This window comes from Nomascus leucogenys, chromosome 10 (genome assembly GCF_006542625.1).
Source record: "Nomascus leucogenys isolate Asia chromosome 10, Asia_NLE_v1, whole genome shotgun sequence".
NCBI classification, from domain to species: domain Eukaryota; kingdom Metazoa; phylum Chordata; class Mammalia; order Primates; family Hylobatidae; genus Nomascus; species Nomascus leucogenys.
In genome coordinates, this window is record NC_044390.1 from 59,622,695 (window position 1) to 59,634,878 (window position 12,184).

At 53.7% G+C, this 12,184-nt stretch overlaps 2 protein-coding genes across 4 annotated transcripts in view; both read left to right on the forward strand.

The window, feature by feature from the left end:
- Positions 1-12,111, forward strand: part of ELAVL3 (ELAV like RNA binding protein 3) — a 28,979-nt gene extending 16,868 nt beyond the window's left edge. For 2 of the 3 annotated variants that reach the window (XM_030820792.1, XM_030820793.1), the window contains exons 4-7: positions 4,804-4,957; positions 5,129-5,354; positions 6,278-6,316; positions 8,567-12,111. In XM_030820792.1, coding sequence (XP_030676652.1) covers positions 4,804-4,957; positions 5,129-5,354; positions 6,278-6,316; positions 8,567-8,918 — 771 coding nt within the window. In that variant the 3' untranslated portion in view covers positions 8,919-12,111. The remainder of the gene's footprint in view (positions 1-4,803; positions 4,958-5,128; positions 5,355-6,277; positions 6,317-8,566) is intronic. The other variant, XM_030820794.1, reaches the window with a different exon arrangement.
- Positions 9,856-12,111, forward strand: LOC100594880 (basic proline-rich protein). Its single transcript, XM_030820795.1, is given in 1 exon segment — positions 9,856-12,111. A coding segment is annotated over 1 exon segment (702 nt). The 5' UTR covers positions 9,856-9,877; the 3' UTR covers positions 10,580-12,111.
- Positions 12,112-12,184: the final 73 nt, after the last annotated feature.

Here is a 12,184-nt window from a genome sequence, read left to right on the forward strand (position 1 = left end):
AGCAGGGCCGCACTGCATGGCCTTCTGTCTGCCCCTGGGTGTTTTTGCCTGTGTGATGGTGTTGCGCGGTCAGTCCGGACTGGGCGCTCTGGCAGCTGCCCAAAATATCTCCAGCTGCCTGCTGCAGGCCAGGCCCCATCCCAGGCTAGGGTGTGGGTGGAGTTTGGTCCATCCTTGCCCTTGGGAAACCCATGTCATGGAGGGATGGGAAAGGTCTGTGAAAACCTCCTTTGTGTCTCAGATGGTGCTGGACCTCCAATACCCACCCAGGATTTTACCCCGAAATCTAATCCCTCAACCGAAATCTGATTCATCAGCAAGTACCCTCACAGCCCCTAGCCCCATGGGAGAGAAAAAAAGAAAAGAAAACCATCAAATACATTGACATGATTTCTTTCCTTTTTTTTTTTGAGACAGAGTCTCGCTCTGTCACCCAGGCTGGAGTGCAGTGGCGCGATCTTGGCTCACTGCAACCTCCGCCTCCCAGGTTCAAACAATTCTCCTGCCTCAGCCTCCCGTGTAGCTGGAACTACAGGTGCCAGCCACCACTCACAGCTAATCTTTGTATTTTTTTTAGTAGAGACGGGGTTTCAGCATGTTGGTCAGGCTGGTCTTGAACTCCTGACCTCAGATCATCCACCCGCCTCAGCCTCCCAAAGTGCTGGGATTACAGGCTTGAGCCACCATGCCCGGTATGGACATGATTTATTTCTTAATTAATTAATTTATTTTTTTGAGATGGAATCTTGCTCTGTTACCCAGGCTGGAGTACAGTGGAGCGATCTTGGCTCCCTGCAATTCCGCCTCTCAGGTTCAAGTGATTCTCCTGCCTCAGCCTCCTGAGTAGCTGGGATTACAGGTGTGCACCACCATGCCTGGCTAATTTTTGCATTTTTAGTAGAGACAGGGTTTCACCATGTTGGCCAGAGTGGTCTCCAACTCCTGACCTCAAATGATCCGCCTGCCTCGGCCTCCCAAAGTGCTGGGGTTACAGACGTGAGCCACCGTGCCTGGCATGGCTGTGATTTTAAAAATCACCATTATGGACATGACAGTGGCTGATGTGATTGTCTTTTTTTCTAGAGAACCCCAGGTGCACAAAATTGCGTTAATCAGACCCTGCCCCCTCATTCACTCTCAAACTGCTTTATCTATTTTGTTCATTTTTAAATTAGTTATTTCTTTTTTTTTTTTTTTTTTTTTTGAGATGGAGTCTTGCTCTGTTGCCCAGGCTGGAGTGCAGTGGCGCGATCTCGGCTCACTGCAAGCTCTGCCTCCTGGGTTTACACCATTCTCCTGCCTCAACCTCCCGAGTAGCTGGCACTACAGGCGCCCGCCACCACGCCTGGCTAATTTTTTGTATTTTTAGTAGAGACAGGGTTTCACCGTGTTAGCTAGGATGGTCTTGATCTCCTGACCTCGTGATCCGCCTGCATCAGCCTCGCAAAATGCTGGGATTACAGACATGAGCCACTGTGCCCAGCTTTAATTAGTTATTTCTAATGGAGGCATACACTCTCACAACTCACTGTCTCAAGTCACTGTCCCAAACAAAAGCCAGAAGACAATGACCCCTATCTATCAAGAGGTTAATTAGAAGAAATAGAAAATAGAGGCTGGGCACGAAGGCTCACACCTGTAGTCCCAGCACTGTGGGAGGCCGAGGTGGGAGGATTGCTGGAGCCCGGGAGGTCAAGGCTGCGGTGAACCATGATTGCATCACTGTACTCCAGCCTGGGCACCACAGCGAGACCCCATCTCAAAACAAACCAACAAACCAAAACCTCACTTAAGAAGAAAAAGAAAGAGGAAAGGAAGGAAGGAAAGGAGGGAGGGAGGGAGGAAAGAGAGAGGGAGGGAGGGAGGGAGGGAGGGAGGGAAGGAAGGAAGGAAGGAAGGAAGGGAGGGAGGGAGGGAGGGAGGGAGGGAGGAAGGAAAAATAGATATGGCAGACATAAGGGGGAGAATTGCTCATGACCACGCCCCAGCCTCTTCCCCAATCCCTGGCGACAGGTCACCCACTGAGCATTTGAGAGGTGGACTTCCCGACCATGCTTCCAGGACATTGATAAACACACAATGAAACAAGGTCACACAATATTCCCTGCTTTGTAAATAGAATTTTCTGTCACCCATTTTACAATACTCACCACTCACCCCTGTTTCTGGGAAATAAATATACATGTCCATCTTTTTCTCTTTTTTTTTTTTTTCAGAGACAGGGTCTTGCTCTGTAGCCCAGGCTGGAGTGCAGTGGTGTGATCATAGCTCACTGCAGCCTTTAACTCCTGGGTTCAAGTGATCCTCCAGCCTCAGCCTCCCGAGTAGCTGGGACCACAGGTGTGCACCATCACACCCAGCTATTTTTTTTTTTTTTTTGTAGAGGTTGTGGCGGTGGGGGACAGGGGTGGGGCGGGGTCTTGCTATATTGTCCAGGCTGGTCTCAAACTCCTGGGCTCCCTTGATCCTCCCGCCTTGAACTTCCAGAGCACTGGGATTACAGGCATGAGCCACTGCACCTGACCCACCATTTTTTTAAACACTTGCAGAGAGTTTCATTGTTGGGCTGGACGATAATTAATAATGTGATTCAGATAACAGTGCTAAAATGTGTCTAATTCCTAGTTGGGAGAAGTGCTTTGAGAAAGAGTAATAGGGGTGGCGGGGGGAGGACAAATTTAGATGAGAGAGGACAGGGAGGATGTTTCAACTGAGACCCAAAGAAAGAAGAGGAGGAAGAGCGTTCCAGGCAGAGAGAACAGGCAATGCCAGGGCCCTGAGGCTGAGACATGCCTGATGTGTTTGGGAAAAATGGGAGAAGTTCAAGTTGCTGGAACACAGTAATTGGGGCAGAAAGTAGGGGGAGATGAGGGCATCTCATTATCCCAAGGATGTGATGGGGAAGAATGTGCAGGGTTTTGCGGTCCAAGGAAAGGACTTTGGCTTTTCTGCTGAGGAAGGTGGGAGCCATAGAGGGTTCTGAGCAGAGGGGGGATGTGACCTGTCTCAGGTGTTCACAGGCGCCCTCTGGCTGCTGTAGGGGGAACAGACAGTGGGGGATGGGAGCAGGGGGGCCAGGGTGGAGGCTGCTACACTGGTCCAGGAGATCAGTAGTGAAGGCTGGGCCAGGGTGGGACAGTGGCAGTGCGGTGAAGTGTGTGGATTCTGCATAAGGAGGAAGGTGGAGCCTACAGGATTTACAGTGGGTTGGATGTGCATGTGAAGAACAGGTGTCGAGAACAACCTGAACCTGGGGACATGAGCACTTAGGAGGACAGAGTTGCCATTAGTGAGTTGGGGCAGATTGGAGGTGGGTGGGAGCTGGAGGCACCCATGCTGTGTACGAAGTGCCCTTGACATCCCCATGTGGGGCACCTGGACGCAGGTGCCACCAGGGGTGCAGACTGGGGACATTTGGGAGCTGATGACTAAAGACCTGAGTGTCCCTGGGGGGCCCAGTGTAGCTGGGAAGAGAAGGGGCCAGTGTCTTAGGTCCACTCTCCATAGGAGTGGGAAGAGTGGCTGGGTGTGGTGGTGCATGCCTGTAGTCCCAGCTACTTGGGAGGCTGAGGTGGGAGGATGGCTTGAATCCAGGAGTTGGAGGCTGCAGTGCAGTATGATTGCACCTGTGAATAATAACTGCATTCTAGCCTGGACAACACAGCAAGACACCATCTTTCAATAAAATAAAAATAGGCCAGCCATGGTGGCTCACACCTATAATCCCAGCATTTTGAGAGGCCGAGATGGGAGAATTGCTTGAGGCCAGAAGTTCAAGACTAGCCTGGGTAACACAGTGAGATCCTGTTTCTACAAAAAAAAAAAATAATAATAAAAAAAATTAAAGATTAGCTGAGGCTGGGGGAGGTGGCTCACACCTGTAATCCCAGCACTTTGGGAGTCCGAGGCGGGCGGATCATGAGGTCAGGAGTTCAAGACCAGCCTGACCAACATGATGAAACCCTGTCTCTGCTAAAATTACAAAAATTAAGCCAGGTGCGGTGGCTCACGCCTGTAATCCCAGCACTTTGGGAGGCCAAGGTGAGCGGATCACAAGGTCAACAGGTCAAGACCATCCTGGCCAACATGGTGCAACCCAGTCTCTACTAAAAATACCAAAAAAAAAAAAAAAATTAGCTAGGCGTGGTGGTGGTTTGCCTGTAGTCCCAGCTAGTCAGGAGGCTGAGGCAGGAGAATTGCTTGAACCCGGAAAGGGGAGGTTGCAGTGAGCAGAGATCACACCATTGCACTCCATCCTGGTGACAGAGCGACACTCCGTCTCAAAAGAAAAAAAAATGCTGGCCAGGCGTAGTGGTGGGCGCCTGTAGTCTCAGCTGCTTGCGGGGCTTAGGCGGGATGATTGCTTGAGCCCAAGAGGTCGAGGCTGTAGTGAGCTGAGATCACACCACTGCATTCCAGCCTAGGTAAAAAAGTGAGATCCTATCTTTAAAAAAAAAAAAAAAAGTCAATGTTTGTTGATGGAGTGTCAAGCATGTGATAGTGATGTGAGCTGGGTATTCAAGGATCCCTTTGGGGTCACATGTCACCCCAGGGAGACATGTCCTCCCTAGGTGGCAGGTCCCCATTACTCTATACAAGCAGTGCCAAGTTGTTACAGCCACTGCCATGTCCCCTCTCCCATATCCGACTCAGCCCCACCCACGGTGACAACTCTAGAGATACTTATTGAGTGACGGATGAGTCACTTCTGCCAACTCTGTGATGGTTTAGACATGGTCTCACTCTCTCCATCTGTGAAATGGGTCTCTGCCTCACCCCTGTCCGTCTGACCCCCTCACCCAGGTGTCCTATGCCAGACCCAGTTCAGCATCCATCCGGGATGCTAACCTGTACGTCAGCGGGCTCCCCAAGACCATGAGCCAGAAAGAGATGGAGCAGCTCTTCTCCCAGTACGGCCGCATCATCACGTCCCGCATCCTGGTGGACCAGGTCACAGGTTAGGCAGTCAAGGAGGGTGCACCTGGCGGGGGCGCTGGGCAAAGTCAGTCAGGTGGGACCAACGTGGAGAAACCGACCAAGATGCCAGGGCATGAAGCAGGGAAGGGAGAAGTGGGGTTACACAGGAGGGGACAGGGTCGTCGTGATGGACATCCCCGCCCCCTGGCAGGTGTCTCTCGGGGTGTGGGATTCATCCGCTTCGACAAGAGGATTGAGGCCGAGGAGGCTATCAAAGGACTGAATGGGCAGAAGCCGCTGGGCGCAGCTGAGCCCATCACAGTCAAGTTTGCGAACAACCCGAGTCAGAAGACGGGGCAGGCACTGCTCACCCACCTCTACCAGTCATCCGCCCGGCGCTACGCAGGCCCCCTACACCATCAGACACAGCGTTTCCGGTGAGCCCCCTGCCACCCACGCAGATGGCCCCAGGCCGGGTGTCTCCAAGCTTGCAACCCTCCCTGAACCCCATTCCTGCGGACGGGGAGGGATGCCGGGAGGGTGCGCACACACAGGAGCCAAGGAGCCTATCTGTCAGGTGCCAAGGCCAGCCACTTGTATACAGCAGGCCCTCAATGTGTGCTGGCCACGACGATTGGCATTCTTGGTGTTAAAGATTTTGGCGTCATCTGACTGGGTTCCAGCTCTGGTGGCCCCTTTCTCTTTCGGGCACGTGGCTAGATCGCTCTGTGCCTCAGTTTCCCCATCTGTAATAACACCAAATATTTCATGAGTCTTTGCTGTGTGCTAGACACCCTTATTCTTCTGCAACACGATGAGAACAGAGCTTGTGTTGTCCCTGTTTTATGGACGGGGACCCTGAGGCACAGAGAGGTGTTGGGGTTTGCCCAGCCCAAACAGAGCAGAGACTCGAACCCAGGACCTGGAGTCCAAGCTTGTAGCCACTCCAAGGGGAGACCATGGAAGCCCCTTGTGGGCCCCTGGGTGGCCGGGGCAAGTTACCCACCCCCTCAAGTGCTGCGAGAATGTTGGCTGTGGTAGTTACTGTCGCCTTTGTTAGGAGTTATCTTTCCCCAGGGATCCCAGCGCCTGGGCCCAGAGGGGACCCGCCGGCCAGGAGGGGGAGGATGGATGAGGAGGCCAGTGCAGGCTGGACAGTGGCGGGGCAGGCGAGAGGCGGTGCCTGAGTGACCACGGTTCCGTGCCAGGCAGTGTCTAGCCGGGCGGGCGGGCAGCGGGCAGGCGGGGGCAGGGCTCTGCTGCAGGCCTATTGGGTGGGGGTGGGGAGGGCAGGCCGACGGTGTCACAGCAGGGGGGCATGACTGGAAGCCACCTCTGACCACCACCTCTGCCTCCACAGGCTGGACAATTTGCTCAACATGGCCTACGGCGTCAAGAGGTAACAGTGCCCCCGCCCCACTGTCCCCACCCCTCACCATCCATGCCCCTGATGCACCCCTCTTCAGCTCACCCCCAGGGCTGCAGGCTTAGTCTTTTTTGCCTGGGTCTTGGAGTAGCATGGTCATTGAGAGATGTGACATCAAAGCCAGACGTGGTGGTTCTTGCCTGTGCTCCCAGTGTTTCGGGAGGCTGAGGGGCAAGGAGCACTTGAGGCCAGGAGTTCGAGATCAGCCTGGGCAACATAGTGAGATCCTTCTCTACAATTTTTTTTAAAGGATTAGCCTGATATGGTGGTGCATGCCTGTGGTTCAGGCTACTCAGGAGGCTGAGGCGGGAGGATTGCTTGAGCCTAGGAGTTGGAGGCTGCAGTGAACTGTGATGGTGCCACTGCACTCCAGCCTGGGTGACAGAGCGAGACCTTGTCTCCAAAAATTAAAAAATGTGGCTGGGAGCGGTGGCTCATGCCTGTAATCCCAGCTACTCAGGAGGCTGAAGCAGGAGAATCGCTTGAACATGGAAGGAGGAGGTTGCAGTGAACCGAAATCGCGCCACTGCACTCTAGCCTGGGCGACAAGAGCGAAACTCCATCTCAAAAAAAAAAAAATTAAAAAGTGTAAAAGAAGATCTCAGTCTCAGTCTAGTGGGGGAGGAGACTGAGAAATGAATGGTGATGAGGGCTGTGAAGTAGAAGGGGTAACAGAGGCCGGGCGCGGTGGCTCACGCCTGTAATCCCAGAACTTTGGGAAGCCGAGGGGGGCGGATCATGAGGTCAGGAGTTCAAGACCAGCCTGGCCAAGATGGTGAAACGCTGTCTCTACTAAAAATACAAAAATTTAGCTGGGCATGGTGGCAGGTGCCTGTAATCCCAGCTACTCGGGAGGCTGAGGCAGAGAACTGCTTGAACTCAGGAGGCGGAGGTTGCAGTGAGCAGAGATCATGCCACTGCACTCCAGCCTGGGCGACAGAGCGAGACTCCGTCTCAAAAAAAAAAAAAAAAGAAGGGGTGATGGAGACTCAGCAGCAGAGACCCCCCGCTCCCATCTTAGGCAACATCCACACAAAGGCAGAGTGGAAAGGGAGTTCCTAGCAGTGGGAACAGCCTGTACAAAGAGGGCCAGAAGGAGCGAGTAGTTTGTTCCTCGTGGTCGGGATTGAATGGTTCAGGCCCTTGGGTCCTCCCCTCCCAGTTGAGGGGTTTAATCCGAGGGCCAGATTGCCAGTGAGGAATGTGAATGGAGTCAATTCTGTCCTTTCATTAATTCATTCAACAGACATCTCCCAAGTGCTTACTAGGTGTTGTTCAGGGGCTGGAACAAACTCTTGCAGGGAAGATGGAGTTGATGATAATAAATATATGATTTGAAAAGGAAAGCCGGGTGCAGTGGCTCACACCTGTAATCTCAGCACTTTGGAACTCCAAGGCTGTAGGATTGCTTGAGCCCAGGAGTTCGAGACCAGCCGGGCCAATGCAGCGAGACCCCACCTCTACAAAACATTTTAAAAATTAGCGGGGCATGGCTGGGCACAGTGGCTCATGCCTGTAATCCCAGCACTTTGGGAGGTCGAGGCAGGCGGATCACCTGAGGTCGGTAGTTCGAAACCGGCCTGATCAACATGGAGAAACCCCGTCTCTATTAAAAATACAAAATTAGCTGGGCGTGGTGGCGGGTGCTACTCGGGAGGCTGAAGCAGGACAAGCGCCTGAACCTAGGAGGCAGAGGTTGCAGTGAGCTGAGATCATCCCACTGCACTCCAGCCTGGGTGACAAAGCAAGACTCCATCTCAGAAAAAAAAAAAAAAAAAAAAAATTAGTGGGGCATGGTGGTGCACCTGTAGTCCCAGCTACTCGGGAGGCCAAGGCAGGAGGATTGCTTGAGCCTGAGAGTTCGAGACCAGCCTAAGCAACATAGTGAGACTGTGTCTCTACAAATCGTAAAAAAAATTAGCTGGGTGTGAGGGTGCCTACAGTCCCAGCAACTCAGGAGGCTGAGGCGGGAGGATTGCTTGAGCCCAGGAGGTCAAAGCTACAGTGAGCCATGATTGTACCACTGCACTCCAGCCTCGGTGACAGAGCAAGACCCTGTCTCTAAAAAAAAAAAAAAAAAAAAAAAAAAAAAAAATTGCATTGCAGGAGGTCACACCATTCCAAGGTCATGGCACAGTCAGGGGTCATAAAGGTGTGAGGGGTCACAATGGGGTCGGAAGCATGCGGGGGGTCAGGGCAGAGCCCGCGTGACCCCCAAAGTAGTCCCCTGTCGCTCATCGCCAGGTTCTCGCCCATCGCCATCGACGGTATGAGCGGCCTGGCAGGCGTGGGCCTGTCGGGGGGCGCGGCGGGCGCCGGCTGGTGCATCTTCGTGTACAACCTGTCACCGGAGGCAGACGAGAGCGTGCTGTGGCAGCTGTTCGGGCCTTTTGGGGCAGTCACCAACGTCAAGGTCATCCGTGATTTCACCACCAACAAGTGCAAGGGTTTCGGCTTCGTGACCATGACCAACTATGACGAGGCGGCCATGGCCATCGCCAGCCTGAACGGCTATCGCCTGGGCGAGCGCGTGCTGCAGGTCTCCTTCAAGACCAGCAAACAGCACAAGGCGTGAGCCCACCCCGCCTGCCCTCCCACCCCCTCCCCGGGCAGCAGAGAGAGAGAGAGAAAGAGAGAGAGAGAGAGAGAGAGAGAAGGGGCCCAAGAGAGACAGCACAGGCAGCCCCACGGATGACGCGAGGGCCCCACGTCCCTGCGGAAGCCACAGGGTGAGCACTCCGGGGTGGGAGGGTCTGCAGGGAATGGGGGGTGCCCGGGGATCCCCCGCCCCATCCTCCTGCCCCCACCCCAGGCTGGGCTGTTCACTCTCTCGTGTTGGTTTGGTTTATGGTGAAGGTTTTTGTTTCTTTTTTCGGCTAAAAAGAATGCAGAGATGTGCCCCCACCCCCACCCTCGGCCGCCCCCGATGGGATGGCTTGGGGGGCTCCAGGGGGTGCCCTCCCAGACCCCCTTGCCCAGGCCTCCCCAGCACCTAGGTGGGGCCTGGGGTAGGAGGAACAGGTTTAAAAATCCCCAAAAAAGCGAACCGTGAGGAGGGGTGTGGGCACCCCCGGCCCAGCGCCCCCTGGTGGAACGCGGGGAGCAGGCAGTGGGGCTGGAAGCAGAAACAAAATGAAAAAAAAAGGGGGGTGGGAGGGGAAGAAAAACTCTATTTTTGTAAAAAGGGAAAAAGACCTCGTGGAGAATTTTTACTGGGGATTCTTGAACTTGAAAAAAAAACACAAAAAAAGACAAAAAAAAAAAAGAAAATATTTTGGCAGGTTATGTTTACCAACTGGGGCGGGGGTGGGGGGGCCCAGGGAGCAGGGCTTAGGGGCTGGCAGCCCACGGGGCCACACAGAGAAACAACCACGCAGACACTCACACCACGGGGACACACGGACAGACGCAGACGGACACAGCGACATGCCCCAGATGCGTTAAGGGACTGGTTGGCCAAACTCAGACACGTGGACAGGGATAGACAGAAAGAGACAGAAGTTAGGGCTACGTCCATGTGGACACAGACCACAGATGTGGGCACACGAATCCATCCACCTGTCCACGTGCACACGTGAATGTAGCGATAGATATTTGGACATCAAATTTGGACACTAGGTCACAGAGAAACACAAACACCACCCAGGAACATGCAGACATATGCCCATAGCATCCCATAGGCCCAGGCAGGAGGTCCCACCTCAGACCCCGCCCCAGACGCTCCCTCACCCTCTTGGCCCCCTCGCCCTGGCCCCCAGGTTCTCTGCAGAGATCTCTCCTGGACCCCCAGTGGTCTCCTTGGCGCCCACGAACACAGGCGTGCACACGCAGCGCACATGCATTGAGACACACGATACCTCGTTCCACCTTGGCGTCACGGTGGGCTGGAGGCAGCCCCCCCCACAACACTTGAGGCCAAAGGACACCCCTGTCCCCGGGGCTCAGCCTCCCCCTGGGCCGAGGCCTTGGCCCACGCAGCTGAGGGAGAGGCCCAGCCCTGAGCCTCCCCCACCAGGACTGGGCCTCCCCAGCAGCAAGACCCCGGCACTCCCCGACAGGCCCAGGGTGGGGTGAATGGGCCCAAGGGCCCAGCCCCACACTCCTTTCCCGTCCACTTGTCACCTACCTATCCCCTTTCGGTTTGTTGGGTTTTTCGTCTTTCCAGATTGCAGTGGACACAGCCCCCGATCTCGAGCCCCGGCCCCCGGCTTCTGTCTGGACATTACATCGCCCTAGTTTTCTTTCTTTACAAAAAAAAAAAAAAAAAAAATTCCAACAGAAGCCACAGGCCGGAGCCCCTGGGAGCCCTCGCGCCGCTCCCCACCCCACTCAGCGGCCCCATCGGAACTGAGAATTGCAAAACCCCGACTTCAGCTATAGTTAAGTTGCCTTCCCCCAGTGTCCCCACGTTTGGTGTCTGGCTATGGCGCCCCCATCTGACTGTCCAGCTCTCTCTCCCCCACCCCTCCCGGTGTTGTTATTAAACGTCTGTGGAGCTTCTGCTGCAAGGAACAAAAAAGAAAAAAAATCAAAAAAGCGACAAAAAAACACAAACAGAAGAGGAAAAAAAAAGCAACAAAAAAAGAAAACACACAGAAGAGATTTAAAAAAAAAAGGAAAAAAAAAAAGACATAAACTGGCACCAGTTAACTTTCTTGTACTTTTTTGCTGAATTTAGCTTCTTGTAGTTTTAACTTATTGCTATGTTAACTATTTATTCTCCTCGTTGCCCTGTAAGGACATCCGTGTATATTTCTGTTACTTCATCCAGTTTGCAAGTTAAAGGAACGACAAATGTTCTCTTTGTTTCTTTAAGTTTTGCCGAGACATGGTTATGCCTAATTTATTTATAAAAGGGGAAGTGGAATCATTAAAGTAATAATAATTATTAATAACAGTAATGGTAGCCGAGTGGCACGCGGGGGTGTGTGCTCTGCGGGGCAGTCCCCACGGCCAGCGACGTCCAGGTCATCAGTGGGATTCTTTTTGCTCTTGTCTTGAGAATTTTTCAGTCCTATTTAGCTGGTGAAATCCCTAGCTTGTTCTTGATACACGAACCTATTTATTCTTGTGGTTTTAAGTCCTCCCTGCCCTCTCCCCTCTCCCCTGCAGCAGGGCAGGGACCCCTCTCCCCTGCTGTCTCTTGGGGCTCTCTCCCCTCCGCCCTCTGCATTCGGGAACACGCACATCCGCGTGGGAAGCTTGCAGCAGGGCGTCCGAGCAATAAGGGCTGGGTTTGTCCCCCACCCTGGGGGGGGCCAGGCTCCAGACAGGGGGCACCTCCCCACACCCCCCAACCGAGGCCTAGGCCCCTGCCACCCCCAAGACTGGGAGGGGACTTTTTCTAAAACCCAAAACTCAGCCCAGCCAGGCCCCCTCCCTGGAGGCCAGCCCCTCCCCGCAGGGGGCCAGGCCAGGGCTCCCAGGGGAGGGGGACTAGGGTCTTCCACGTTCCTGGGGGGCAGGGGCCAGGCCAGGGGGGAGGGGGCTCAGCCCCTCCACCCCTCCCTTCATCCTGTTATTTATTCGGAAGGTTTCAAATCACGACAGAGTCCATGTTGGAGGTGATAAAAAACTGTAAAAAAAAAAAAAAAAAAACACAAAACAAAAGACAAAAAAAAAAAAAAAAACCCAACAAGAACACTTCGCGTTGCGTTTAGACTATTTATTACCGGGATCACAGGCCTGGCCGCGGTAACAGACTTTTACATGGAATTGTTTAATTATTTGTACTTTTCATGCCAGAAAATAAAAGTTCAGAATCTTAAGGCCTTGGGTCATCTCTGCACAGCTGCGCGGGGAGCATGCAGGCGCATCCTGTGTAGCGGCACCCAGGCCTCG